Source organism: Meles meles, chromosome 10 (genome assembly GCF_922984935.1).
Source record: "Meles meles chromosome 10, mMelMel3.1 paternal haplotype, whole genome shotgun sequence".
NCBI classification, from domain to species: Eukaryota; Metazoa; Chordata; class Mammalia; order Carnivora; family Mustelidae; genus Meles; species Meles meles.
Window position 1 is genome coordinate 676,272 of NC_060075.1, and position 14,318 is coordinate 690,589.

Consider the following 14,318-nt stretch of genomic DNA (forward strand, 5'->3'; position numbering starts at 1 on the left):
AATCTCATTTACAATCGAATCAGAGTAACACTCTTAGAATGAGCCAAGAAGGTGAAAGCGTGTACAAAGAAACCATAAAACGCTGCTGAGAGAAATACAGGAGGTGGAAGGCAGCCCTGTTCTTCGTTTGGAAGACTTAATCTTACTGCATGTCGGCACTGAAAGCAGTCCGTAGAAGCGGCACAGTCCGCGTCATCACATGTCCGGTGAGCGCTTAATATCTGAAAGTGTGAGAAAGCCCTAAAACTCAACAAGAACACACAGCCCGGTTCAGAAATCGACCAAGGGTCTTGAGTAGACATTTTTCTGAAGATGTGCACATGTACAGCCGGCACATGAGAGGATGCTGCCCTCGTTGATAATCAGGGAGACGCAAATGACAACAGGGAGCTACCACCTGACCCCAGGAGGACGGCTGCTGTCCGACAGCAGAAGGCAGCAGGTGTTGGCGTGGGCGTGGAGAAACCGGAGCCCTCGTGCGCTCTTGATGAGAGTGTGCAATGGTGCGGTTGCTGCTGTTCCTCCAAAGTTGAACAACTAGCATAAGACCAGCAATTCCACTTTTGGGTCCATAACCAAAAGAACTGAAAATAAGGTTTCAAAGAGTTACCTGTACACCTACATTCATAGCAGTTCACGGTAGCTGAGATGCGGAAGCAGCCCGGATGTTCCTCAGCAAAGAATGGGTAAGGAAAATGTGGGCAGGACGTGCGGTGGAATTTTAGTCACCTTTAAAAAAAACAAGGGAATTCTGGCCGCAACGTGGATGAACCACAAGGATGTTGTGCTGAGGGAGGTGAGCCTGTCTCAGCACGCCAGACACCGCACGACCCCACTGACACGAGGTCCTGCGAGTGCGCAGACGCCCGGAGAAAGAATTGGAATGCTGGGCTCCAGAGCCCGGGGGAGGGGAAATGGTAAGTGGTTCCCTGGGGGCAGAGTTTCCGTTTCGTAAGATGGACGCGTCCTGAAGATGATGGCGGCGAATGTGCTGGTGAGCAACACGCTTACAGATAAGCCGGACGGTCCACTTGGCGTTCTCCGTGTTTCACCACAAGAAAAATAATGGGGAAGAAGATGAATTGACACTCTGCCCGGTACCACACCCGGCAGATGAAGGTGGTTTTGTTTAGTTCTGGTCCTCATTCTTTGTGAGCTTGCTCATGGCTTCCTGCATCCCTGTGAGGCCTCGTCACACAGCTGTGGAAGGGCAGCCGCTCACGCGTGTCCCCTGATGACCCAGTGCATAGTTTTGTTTCTTACCTTGACGAAGGATCATCATGTTCTATGGTGTCGTCTTTGAGTTTCTGAAGGGCATGAATGTAGTCCTTGTACGGGGTTGGTACTGATTACCTTTACTTCATTTTCTTTTTAAAGATTTTATTTATTTATTTGACAGAGAGAGGTCACAAGTAGGCAGAGAGGCAGGCAGAGAGAGAGAGCAGGAAGCAGGCTCCCCACTGAGCAGAGAGCCCGATGCGGGGCTCGACCCAGGACCCTGGGTTCATGACCTGAGCCGAAGGCAGAGGCTTCAACCCACTGAGCCACCCAGGCGCCCCTGATTACCTTTACTTTAAAAAGGAGCGTTGACTGCCTCTGAGGATCTGATGGGAAAATCTGCGTCTTTAAAATACCAGGCACGACCGTGAGCACTGTTGTCGTCAGTGGGGTAAAAGGAAGCCCGACCGTGTCTTCAGCTCGGCGGTACCCTGGGACTGTCCACTCGTCTGATAACGAGCTTCCTGAGAATAGAAACTGGATTCTCTTATTCTGGCTCCGAGGGAGGATTTCATACACATTTATTAAATAAACATTCGAGTGAGTCAGTTACTGGATGCCATGGTGAAGGCGCAGTCCGGCTTTCAGGGTTTAGCAGTCAGAACAGCATACACAGATGATGCTGCTCGGATATTTATGTCTCTAAAGAAAATCTGCATTCTCCTTTCCGTGTGTTCCAGACTGGGACTTTAGGTTATTGGTAGAGACGGGGAAGGCAGATATTAGGAAATACAGTGATCAGGTCTTCGGGTGAAGAAGAGGAACGTTTTGAGATGGTTTTTAATAGGTGGTTTTCCCAGCTCGATCCAGCATTGTGCGCAGTGAGAAGAACCTGCAGGTGCCGGCTCTAACCCCAGGACACAAAGACTGACGAATTCATCCCAGATGCCCTTCATCAGTGTTGTCCTTGTGTGATTCCAGCGTCCGTCCGCCTGGCCCAGATGTGCTCAGGCTGGAGCATGACGTGCCGCTTCCGAGGGTGGGAGCCGGATCCCAGAGATCCCGCGCAGCACATACATGACGCTTCGAGCGCACGTTAGGAAGAGATGCAGGCCTGACGCTCAGCATCGTACTCATTTCGTTTGCTCGTTCTGTACTAATGATTGAAATGACTTAATCACTGAGTAGAATTGGTGCCCCGAAGAGACGCATCACTTCTAACCTTTGATGTCACAGAGCCCTGGGGCACTGCTGTTAGTTTTCTCATGACCAGGGAGCATGGGTGCAAAATTTACTTTTGCTGAGACATAATCTAAGCTTTTTTTTTTTTTATGTTTTAAACAAACACAGTTGTTTGAGAAACAGATGAAAACTGCTCCAGCGGGAGACTGATCCAGAAGTCACAGGTTGGGAAGTGACCGGTGTAACTGGTGTGGCCGTGTCAGCTCTGCTAGCAGGGACCTCTGTGATCTGGCAGTACACACCCAGACATGGGCCTCACGCAACTGTGCAGGCTGGTTTGGGTGCTTTTGCTGTCATTTTACTCAGATTGTAGGCCTTGCAGGTCTGTGGTGATTAAGAGACGGTAATCCAGAACTTTCTCTGCTAGTTTTGTAGGAAACTGTGAGATTGACTTGGAGATCAAGCGGTATTTTTGTAGAGCTGGTGTGCAAAGTATACAGGTAAGAGTTTAAAAGTTTCAGTCTTCTAAAATTCTCTGTGCTCCATTCAAAAGAAAAAAGTCAAGATTTTATTAACTCAGAATTTCTTTGAAGTTAAGTTTTCTGTTTGTAGGTTATACTTGAGAAACATGAAGTCAGATGCTGAGAAGTCACTAAGATGATCATGTACCCTCCTTTCTGCGTCAGTAAATGGCCTGTGGAATTGTCTTCTGTGACATGTTTTGGTTTCCCATTTGAATTTAGATTCATGGTACAATGCGGGTGATCCTGGAACCGTTGATTGGAGACATGCCCCTAGTGGGAGCCTTGTCTATCTTCTTCCTTAGGAAACCAGTAAGTCAACATTAATTTCGTGTTCTCATTGACTGACACAGATATGTAGAGAAGCGTCCTCCTCTCACAGTTCTCTTTTCTGCTACGTGAATCCTTTGAGTGTTTTTATACTTCTTTATGCTCTCAACGGAGGGCTTCATCTCTGATTTGTCCAAGTCACAAACCAGTCAGTCTAGGAGCCCAAGCTGACAAAGTCGCTGTCATAAATCTCCTTGCAACGCCCCCAGCGAAGGTTGCCGTCATTGACAAGCAGAGCCTTTCTGTTGTGGTATGTTTAACGAACTGCACAGCACATGATTTTTAAGGCATTAAGGTTTTTGGTTTGGTTGTTTTGGTTTGGATTGAACTATGGGGGTTTTTGTTTGTTTGTTTTTTCTTCAAGTTCACTGCACGGAATGTGGAGCCCAGTGTGGGGCTTGAACTCATGACTGACTGCCCCACCCAGACGCGCCTACTAACATTGGATAAACTTCTAACACTTGGATAAACATAGTAATCATCCCTTCACGTTGTTGGCGTGTACACACACACACACACAGGTGGAAGAGATACATGTATATCCCACATTTTATTACAAGTAGCCAGTACTTACTAGTCACTGTTAGCTCAAAATAAGACAGCAGAAATGTCATTCCTGCCCAGGTGCCCCCTCACCTCAGCCCCTCCCCTCCCATTGACTCTTCCTAAGGCTCCTCCGCCTCACCTGGCTCCTTCCCTACAGGGATCCTCCTCCTGTGGACTCCTGCAGCCTCTGACCCGCGTCCTGCCTTGGCTCTGTCCTCAGTACACTCGACCACTAGGGTCCGCTTCCCCAGGTGTGAACTGATGCACTCGGGAGCATCTCTCCCTGGCAGACTTGACCGGTTTCTCGGTTATCTTTCCATGATACACCATTTTTATAACCTCTGAGTCCTTTTCGGAGGTGTTGTTAACATTATGTATAGTTTAAACAGGAATATTAATTTTTATAGTTTGATTTAAAGAACTTAATGCAAACTATTATTGTTGGGTTTTTTAAAAATATGTGTTTATTTTAGACCAAACTACAAATGGCATTTTTTCTGTGTAAAAATGCAAGAATTTAAGTGTCTTCACTTCCTTACCACTAAAAGTTCTACTCTGATTTGCTTCTTATTGCTTAAATAACAGGCTTATTTTGAATGTGTTTTGACTACATAAAACACTAAAATTAAAAGAATTGAGGAATCTCTGTGTTAAAATTTAATTTATTAAAATTTTGAGAAATGAAGAGTTCCATAAAAGAGAAAATTCATGGTTTTTTTCCACATACCAGTTGTTTAAAAGCCATTATATAGTTAAGAAACTTCCTTCATTAATGACTATAAAAAACTAGTCTTTAGTAGATGGCTAAGTATTTTTGATTTACAGGGAATTTTTAACAACTAAAGACCTTTTTTCAGTTCAGAAAATAATGAAATCCAAATCTTTAAATCTCCCTCAGTACTTAGTAGTACTCTTCCTTAGGTGTATTTACTTTAAAAATAATGGGCGCCTGGGTGACTCAGTTGTTATGCATCTCCCTGCGGCTCAGGTCATGATCTCAGGGTCCTGGGATCAAGCCCCGCATCACACTCCCTGCTCCACGGGAAGCCTGCTTCTCCCTCTCCCCTGTGCCCTCCCCCCTCCTCTCTGGTGTCTCTGTCAAATAAAATCTTTTTAAAAAATTATAATGTAACTTCCAAACAAAATCTTAGTGTCAGAAATGGATGAGGCTGTGAAAAGTCCAGGATCATTCATTGCCTTATATGGTGAGTAAAGTTGCCAAACATACGCTTTGGAGAGAAGGGAATTTTTTTCCCCAGTTATTTTTGACTGGAAAATATGAGAACAGAACGCACTTCTGGTTGCCAAGTAATTCTTCCTCACCCTAAGGAAAAACACAGTTAGAAAGATTTGGGGGTTTTGGCTGTCTGGACGACTTAGGAGAAACACAGTTAGAAAGATTTGGGGGTTTTGGCTGTCCGGACGACTTAGGAGAACACTGCCAGAGACTCTTAAAAGCTTTGCGCATTTTTATTCTTACTCATTTGCTCCAGTTAGTTTTGATAATGTGCTGCTCGTTTAAGACAAGGACAACTAAGAATTTCTGAAGTGACAGACTTGCAGAGTGTAGTGAAAGCGTCTGTGTAATGGCTCAGTGACAGACGTGGGTTTTCCAGCCTGGTCTTCCACACCTGGTTTTTCTCTTCGGACCGTATGCCTTGAACAGCATGTTTAATCCTCCTAAGCCCAAGTCTCCCCATCTGTAACACAGGGACTCCTGCCGCACAGCACTAAATGTCAATAGGTATAAAACAGTAGATGCCTAGTTCATGGTAAGTCCTCAGATTTTTAAGAAATTAAGTATTTTCCTGCACATAGGTTGAGCATTCTGGTGGGTCTTAATACCAGGAGTCAAGTTTTGGTAAACACACAAACTTGGGTGAAGGTTCTGGAAGGAGCCAGAAAAGCCAGTGTCTCCCTTTGGCCGTGTCACAGGGAACTGGCCGTTCACTTAGGCTAGCCTGACTGTTACTGAAACTGCCTCTGGCACGCACTCAGAAGTGTTTCAGAATCCCCAGTTCCTTGTTGGGTTATTCCAAGAGCACAGATTAGCCTCAAGTAAATCCAGCTTCCAGAACTTATTCCGGAGATGATCTCGGGGGTGCCCACAGTCTGTTTGTCCTAAGAGGGTCCTCCCAGCTAACAGTCTTTGAACCACAGATTGCATTTTTACAGATGGAGAAAGGCAAGTATCTTCTTTTACAGTGACTGTGAGAAGAACTTGAGTCCTGTTAGCTGCAAGTCCAGCAACTGAGACGCCTTAATCAAAGGAAGGGAAAAGGAAAGGCTTCAGCTAAATGAAAGCAGCATGTATTGCTCTCTCAGGAAGCCACCGGAATGCAGAACTTGAGGCCATGCCCGATTGCTCTGTTTTCTCTTCCCTGTGAGACCAGCTTCCTCCTGGTCTTCTGGTCCACATGCCAGACACAGGGCTGCCAGTGCACTCGAGAGGCAGTGCGTCTTCCGGCTTTCCCTTCCTTGTTCCTGCGGGTCGGATCCAGGTGCCTGGACTGGCAGGAAGGAGGAAGGTTGCAGTGTTTGGATCAGGCTCCTGGAAGCCAGTTCCTACAACCGTGTGTCGATGGCAGGAGCGAGGTGGAGAGGCTGGGCTGGGCAGACAGGTCCATCAGAGTCTGCCAGACCGGAGAGGGGGCCCAGACTCACCACACTTCAGGTCAGCCTGGGAGCCTTGAGAGTATTTATCCTTCCGGTGCTCTCAGAGTGTCCTGGATCTGTGGTTTGGTGTCTACCATTATTCTGGATAGTCTTGCCCTTCCCCCAGTAGTTGAAACAGGGGAGCTCCCTACTGCTCTGGCCTGTACTGGGTTTCAGAGCCAGTGCCTTTTTTTTTTTTTTGAAGATGTTACTTAGTTACTTGACAGAGAGAGACACAGCGAGAGAGGGGACACAGCAGGGGGAGTGGGAGAAGCGGGCTTCCTGCTGAGCAGAGAGCCGGATGCGGGGCTCGATCCTAGGACCATGGGATCATAACCTGAGCCGAAGGCAGACGCTTAACAACTGAGCCACCCAGGGTCCCCATGGCTAGCACCCTTTCTAGTGACCTTGCCTTCTCCTTGTGCTCGTGTCTTTGGTAGGTCTTGATGCAGGAGTTACTCGGCACACCTCCCTCCTGTAACGTGATCTCCCAACAGTCAGGGCTGGGATGGTGTCCTACTCTCCCCAGACGCAGACGGTATTTCTTCTCCTCTCCCCATCCGCAGTGAGCCTTACCTGTATGTCCCGTTTCCTAGTGGCTTCTCATCCTCACTGTGGAAGGTGGAGTTTGGGTCTTTCTAGCAGCAGCTGCTCCATCCCTGACCTCACCCCTGCAGAAGGGTTTTCCCTCGTCTCTATGGCACACCCACACTCTTGAGCCACCTAGCGGGTTGCAGACGGCCTGTGTCTGGATTTCAGAGGGCTTTCTCTGTCTCACCGGCACCTGGCCTTCAGCAGTTAGGATTTCGCTGGAACTTCTCAGTCGCCCTGAGAGCTGCTCTGAGTAAGGGTTTCAGGCCGTGTCACCTCAGTTCTCCTCTGCATTTGTGATGCTCTTTCCAGTTTTCTGCATCCCAGGTGGAAGCTGGAAATCCTAAGAGTTTCTTGACGGCTACCACCAGGGAAAACTGACTAAATGAAAAACTCTGGAGAAGGGCAGGACCAAACTAACTTTAGGTTAGTTTGTTGTTCTTTTGTTTTGTTTTAGTTTTATTTATTTATTTGATAGAGAAAGAGCAGAAGCAGGCGGAGTAGCGAGCAGAGGGAGAGCGAGAAGCAGGTTCCCTGCTGAGCAAGGAGCCCAACATGGGGCTTGATCCCAGGCCCCTAACCCCGGCAGTCACCTAACCAGCTGAGCCACCCAGGCACCCCTCCACTGGTCTGTATTTTTAGCAGACTTCCCAGGTGACTCATGGTCTGGACTGTACAGTTCAGCGCACCCAGGACACCTGGCACGGAGTGAGCGCTGAGACAAACAGCGGCACATACATTTCACTGCACCCATCAGACCGTGTGTTCATGGACGGGCAGAGAGGAGCAAGGCATGTGCGTGGTTTTCAGGAAATACACAGATGTGTGGTGTTCCAGTGGAAATGGAACCGCACCGCTGATTCCATTTGTCCTAGGAGAGCCGCAGCAGCCCAGAGAGGGGGTTGGGAAGTGTCTGCCTCTTCCGTTTTTCCCAGAGATCTCAGTGGTCCCAGTGCAGTAGTTGGGCTGGTGACGGGACACTAATTTTAGTTGCTTTTCTCAAACACTGCCTTGCTCCCAGCCCTCTTGTGGCTTCCCCCTCTGCGTGCTCCTTTCTGACCCTCTCACATGCGCTCATTCTCACGTGGGCTTTCACACTCAGTTCTCATGTATACGCGTTCTCACGTGTGCTGACACTCCATGCTCATTTCCCACGTTCATTCTCACACATCCTCCTCTTACACACGCGTTCTCTGGTTCACTCATTCTCACACGTGCCCACTTTCTCACACTCGCCCTCACACACACTCTCACACATACTGGTTCACACATAGGTCTCTGTCCCTGGTCTCACCCCTCCATGGCTCTGGACTCTTTCTGTCCCTGCCTCCCCTTGCTCAGGGACAGGCCAGCTCCTTCCGGGCTTCCAACAAGTCCCTTCCCTGGGAGCTGCTTTTTTGCCTTCACATCTGTTCTCAAACCCAGCTGAACCCTGTTCCCGCCTCTTTGGTGTTTGGTTTCTCTGAACGTGGGTAACCTTCCACTGTGTCTCCTCATTTTGACCAGGGTCATGAGAATAAGCGGATCATCCCTAGTGCAAGTCCTTTCCAGGGGACCCACCTTGATAGGACCTCTCATTCATCTCAGTGTTTCCCGAGCTTTCTGATTCGTAGGACCCCCCAGGCTGTCTTAACAGTTTTTGCCCCAGTCCTGGAATGTCTGTTTCTTCACGATCCCTTGGAAGGAGTGTTCAGAGATCATGGTCAGCATGCTGGCCGGCATTGGTTGCCGCAGATAGCCGTTGCTTCTACACCTGTTGGCGGGGCCGGGAGCGTACAAGGGCACCCATAGGAGTTTGTACTGATATTTGCAATAAACTTATATTTCCCCTCTCTTTTTCTGAAAAATCTTAGTCTTTTCGGACTTCTTTAAAAAAATTTTTTTCAGTTTTGGCCTATCCAAAAGAATCTTAACTTTCCAGTTTGTGTTTATTCATAACTATACACTTCCCAGGGGATTTGAGCCGTTCCGTTCCTGCGGCGTGGGTGACGGAGATCAGACAGTGTCACGCGGCGTTTCTTCTGAAGATACAAAGCACAGATCATTTTATTATGGATAATACGCACTTCGATAAGAAAGCAGTTTTTCTAATCAAGCTTTTTTTTTTTAAACCTGCCTGCATCCAGTAAATGGAATCTTATATTAGCCAACTGTGTAGGAATTATTCTAAGTAAATACCCACTAGAAAGTTGAGCAATGAAATACGAATGTTGACTGAGTACATAGAACATGTTCCACTGATGCCCGGAGAATGTAAATTGAGCCAGGGATCAAGTCCCATTTTTAACCTACCAGACTGATTTTTACTCTGTCTTTTGGTCGGGGGGAGTGTAAAGAAAGGACATTTAATATATTTAGGGTGGGAATATATATAAATCAGCGCAGGATATTATTTTGGGGGGCAACTGGGTAGCATCTGAACATAAAAAATAAACATATGGGGCGCCTGGCTGACTCATTCAGTGGAGCGTGCGACTCTTGGTCTCATAGCTGTGAGTTCGAGCCCCATGTCGGGTGCAGAGATTACTTCAAAAAAATAAAAATCTTTAGGGGCACCTGGGTGGCTCAGTCAGTTTAACATTTTGATTTCCGCTCAGGTCGTGATCTCAGGGTCGTGGGATCGGATTAAGCCCCACATTGGGCTCTGGGCTCAGCCCAGAGTCTGCTTCAGATTCGTTCCCTCCCTCTCTCCCTCACACACAGAGGCATGCACTCTCTCAAATAGATAAATTCTTTAAAAAATATAATAAAAAACCTTTTTTACTTTTAAAGATTTTTATTTATTTGAGAGAGAGAGGAGCACCTGGGTAGCTCAAATGGTTAGGTGTCTGCCCTTGGCTCGGGTCATGATCCCAGGGTCCTGGGATAGAGCCCCATGTCGGACTCCTGGCTCAGCGGGGAGCCTGCTTCCCCCTCTGCCCCTCTGCCTCTCCCCCTGCTCATGCTGTCTCTCCGTATCTCTCTGAATCAAATGAATAAATTAAAAAAAAAAAACAAAAACTTCAAAATAAAAAGCACAAGCAAGGGCACCCAGGGCAGAGGGAGAGGGACAAGGAGACCACCCACTGAGCAGAGACACCCCCCGCAACCAACACAGGGCTCGATCCCAGGACTCTGAGATCATGACCTGAGCCAAAGTAAGATACTCACCTGACTGAGCCACCCAGGTGCCCCCACAGTAAGAATCTGTGAAAAATAAAAAAAAAAATAAATGTACACCTTTGACCAAAACTTTCACTTTTGAATGCTGGTTTGCATTCAGTTAATCTGAGTGTCCATCAATAGGAAAGGTATATAAATTATTTTACCAGAGGAAATGGATACTGTCAAAAACAACACAAAGTGATAGTTCTCCATTTGTGAACAAAGGACAATGACTTTGATATTTTACAGTGAAAAGCAAGACAGTATTATGAACTAATGCATTTTGCTTATAAAGAAACCTGTATGATTTGATTTAATAATTGGAAATAATTTGGAAACTTAATATTTCTGCCCTTTTTTTAAAACAGCTTATAGAAATTAACTGGACAGGACTGACTAATCTTCTCGATATCCCTGGATTAAAGTAAGTATGATGTCATGTCCTATGGTTAGCTTGTTGATGGTGTAATGCGCATTTCTGGTGTCATGAAAACAACTCAGAATGGGTAAGGCCAGTGTCTACGGGGTAGAATCCCTGCCTCAGCAGGCTCTCACGTGTGGCTCAGGTGGGGAGACTGTCTGGGCTCCGTTTCCTTAACTGTGTCTGAGACCCTGGGACCAAGTGAGCAGAATTAGAGTGGGTGAGGGTATTAGGAGGGTCACTCACCCTTCATTTTACTTTTCATTCAGCATGAAGCATTTTTCCAGCTTTGGTGTTTTCTTTCTAACTTTAAAAATTTTTTTTTTTTTTTTTTTTTTTTTTAAGTAGGCTCCATGCCCAGTGTGGTGCTTGAACTCATGACCCTGAAATCAAGAGTCACACGCACTACAGACTGAGCCAGCCAGTTGCCCCAAGCTTTGGTGTTTTAGAAAAGTAGCAGCCTTTTAATATTCTGCAAGTTAATTTTTAAGTTTGGTTTTTCTTATTTTCTCAGAAAAATAAAACTTTAAAAATGAATATATATTTCAGAACTAGCCCTTTGGGGCCCCCTGGGTGGCTCAGTGGGTTAAGCCTCTGGCTTCGGCTCAGGTCATGATCCCGGGGTCCTGGGATCGAGCCCCGCATTGGGCTCTCTGCTCAGCGGGGAGCCTGCTTCCCTCTCTCTCTGCCTGCCTCTCTGCCTGCTTGTGATCTCTCTCTCTCTCTGTGTCAAATAAATAAATAAATAAATCTTTAGAAAAGAAAATAACTGTGTTAAAAATAAATAAAATAAAAAAGAACTAGCCCTTTGGGTTCTTTTCAGGCTGTGCTACTGACTCCCATATCTCCCAGGCTCCACAGAGGGGCTGATGTAGGTATTGGACCTAGGAATGTAGGGTCACCCCAGGGTCTGGGTGCGAGAGCTGAGAAACCTGGAGTTTCTGCCTCGCGTCACGGGGGGTCCCTTCATGATTCTGTAGCACTCTCGCATCTAAACCCTGAGGCGATTGGCCGGTCGTCAGCTTTTAACACCATGAGCGGCACATCCCTGCTATGAGGAAAAGCGAAGTCTTCCTCGGGTCACAGCCGTCTGTCTCCGCTGATGGGAGGCGACTGTTGGCGACGGAGTTCTTAGCTGCTGCCAAGCAGGGTGTTCTGGAACCTGCCTTTGCTATTTACACTTGCAGTGCAAGGTAGAAACAAAGTTAGACGTGTTCCTAGTAGAGAACTTTCCTAATCTGGATTTTTTTTTCTAAACTAGCTCAGAAATTAAATTGGTCTGTTTTTTTCTATTCCTGTGTTTGCTTATGCCCCTGCAGTGGCCATTAGAAAGAACTTTATATTGTTTGATAATCAGGGAAAATAAGGACTTTAATAAAGTGAGGCATAGTCCTAACCAAATCTTTTTTAGGTACTGTGGTTTAATGATACTGAAAGTTCTGTTATCTTTAAAAGATCTTCACATGGAAAGACAACTTACAGAATTGTTAAGTATTCATTAGGACACTTGGTTGCAAGCAGCAAGCCCCGTGCGAGTGGTCTGAAATAAAAAAGTAAATAAATGAATATGGGGTGTTTGGCTGTCTCAGTGGGAGGAGTGTGCAACTCTTGATCTTGGGGTTTTGAGTTCAAGACCCACAATGAGTGGAGAGATTGCCCAAATAAATAAACTTAAAAAAAAAAAAAAAAAAGGAGGGCGCCTGGGAGGCTCAGTGGGTTAAGCCGCTGCCTTCAGCTCAGGTCATGATCTCAGGGTCCTGGGATCGAGTCCCACATCGGGCTCTCTGCTCAGCAGGGAGCCTGCTTCCCTCTCTCTGTCTCTCTCTGCCTGCCTCTCTATCTCCTTGTGATCTCTCTCTGTCAAATAAATAAATAAAATCTTTTAAAAAAAAAGTAAATGAGGGACACCTGGGTGGCTCAGTGGGTTAAGCTTCTGCCTTCGGCTCAGGTCATGATCCCCGGGTCCTAGGATCGAGTACCACATCGGGCTCTCTGCCCAGCAGGGAGCCTGCTTCCTTTCCTCTCTCTCTGCCTGCCTCTCTGACTACTTGTGATTTCTGTCTGTCAAATAAATAAATAAAATCTTTTTTAAAAAAAAGTAAATGAGTAAATAAGTACTATTTTTAAGACAGTTTATTCATTTATGCAACAGATAGGTATTGTGCCTGCTGTGAGCCAGCCCGCCACTGTTCTTAGTGCCATGGCGTAGATGGGAACGGAGCTCCCATTCCTGTGGCTCATTGCCAGAGCCGTCTGGAGCACTGTCGGGGTGAAGCCAGGCACAGGCAGGTGTTGGTATTCAGTTGATGGCCTGCGGGCTCTCTGTCTCACTCTCGGCCCTGCTTTTCCCTGTGGGTTTGTTGTCAGGCACACCCGTGCCGTGAGTAGCAGCTTCTCACTTCCAGCCTTCGTGCCTAGCAACTTCAGTGTGAGAGAACCTTCTTCCTCTTCTTCTTTTCTGAAAGAACCTTCTCGGCTAGTTCCAGCCAGAGTTGCAGGGCTGACTTCTGTTTGTCCACCCATCCAGTTCTGTGATCTCATGATCACGCTCGGGTCTCCGGCCCACCCCTAGCGGAGGAACCGGGGGGACCAGAGCCAGGATGTGGGAGAACCAAAGGAAGAACTTGCACGAGTACTTCGGTCTGTGGGAGCAGATGCTGGTTAGCCGGCAGAACAGCAGATCCCTGTTGCCATTTGGGGTAGAGAATGTGTGTGGGACACCTGGGTGGCTCAGTCAGTTAGGCGGCTGACTCTTGACTTGACCTAGGGGCATGATCTTGGGGTCCTGGGATTGAGCCCTGCGTCAGACTCCATGCTCAGTGGGAGCCTGCTGGAGGACTCTCTCTCCCTCTCCCCACCACACTCTCTAAAATAAATGAATCTGGGGCGCCTGGGTGGCTCAGTGGGTTAAAGCCTCTGCCTTCAGCTCAGGTCATGATCTCAGGGTTCTGGGATCGAGCCCCACATCGGGCTCTCTGCTCCGTGGGGAGCCTGCTTCCTCCTCTCTCTGCCTGCCTCTCTGCCTACTTGTGATCTCTGTCTGTCAAATAAATAAAATCTTAAAAAAATAAAAATAAAAATAAAATAAATGAATCTTTTTTTAAAAAAAAAATGTGTTCTACTTTCCTCCTTTTATGTAATGGGAGGACTGACATAAACCCGGGCTTGTCAGGCAGCTACCCTGTAAATAGCATTGTATTAGTTCCCGTACAGGGTGAGCCCGAGGGCATGTGCTGCCTTTGGCAAGCCTCCTGCTAGGGGAGTTGGTTGTCAGAAGAGACGCTCGGGGAACGCCTGGGTGGCTCAGCCAGTAGAGCCTGCAGTTCTTGGTCTGGGGTTTCTGGTTCAAGCCCCATGTTGGGCATAGAGTCTATTAAAAAATAAAAATACAAAAGAAAGTAAAAGGGGAGTCTATGTCCTTACACACGTATGTCTGTGTTCGCGGAGATACAGACACTCGATTTTATCTAATGTTTATGATGATGACAGGTTCTTTTGTCGAGTAATAGCTTTAAGCTGTTTTATATATAGATTTCTGTACATACAGTATATAAGATATATTTAGTAGGGAATTGTATGTATCATTAAAAGTACATACTCATGTATATTAGAAATACGCACCAGTCAGAAACAAAGCTGTGGTGTAAAAGGCATATATAGAAACATCCCTTTTAAATAAAATTATATATTTGTATAGGACATATATAATG

General features: G+C 46.7%; 1 protein-coding gene across 5 annotated transcripts in view; it reads left to right on the plus strand.

Annotated features, from left to right (window-relative positions):
• Window positions 1–14,318, plus strand: part of ESYT2 (extended synaptotagmin 2) — a 75,923-nt gene that overhangs the window by 30,585 nt on the left and 31,020 nt on the right. For all 5 annotated transcript variants that reach the window (XM_046020288.1, XM_046020289.1, XM_046020291.1 and 2 more), the window contains 3 exons: window positions 2,828–2,900; window positions 3,144–3,233; window positions 10,556–10,611. In XM_046020288.1, coding sequence (XP_045876244.1) covers window positions 2,828–2,900; window positions 3,144–3,233; window positions 10,556–10,611 — 219 coding nt within the window. The remainder of the gene's footprint in view (window positions 1–2,827; window positions 2,901–3,143; window positions 3,234–10,555; window positions 10,612–14,318) is intronic.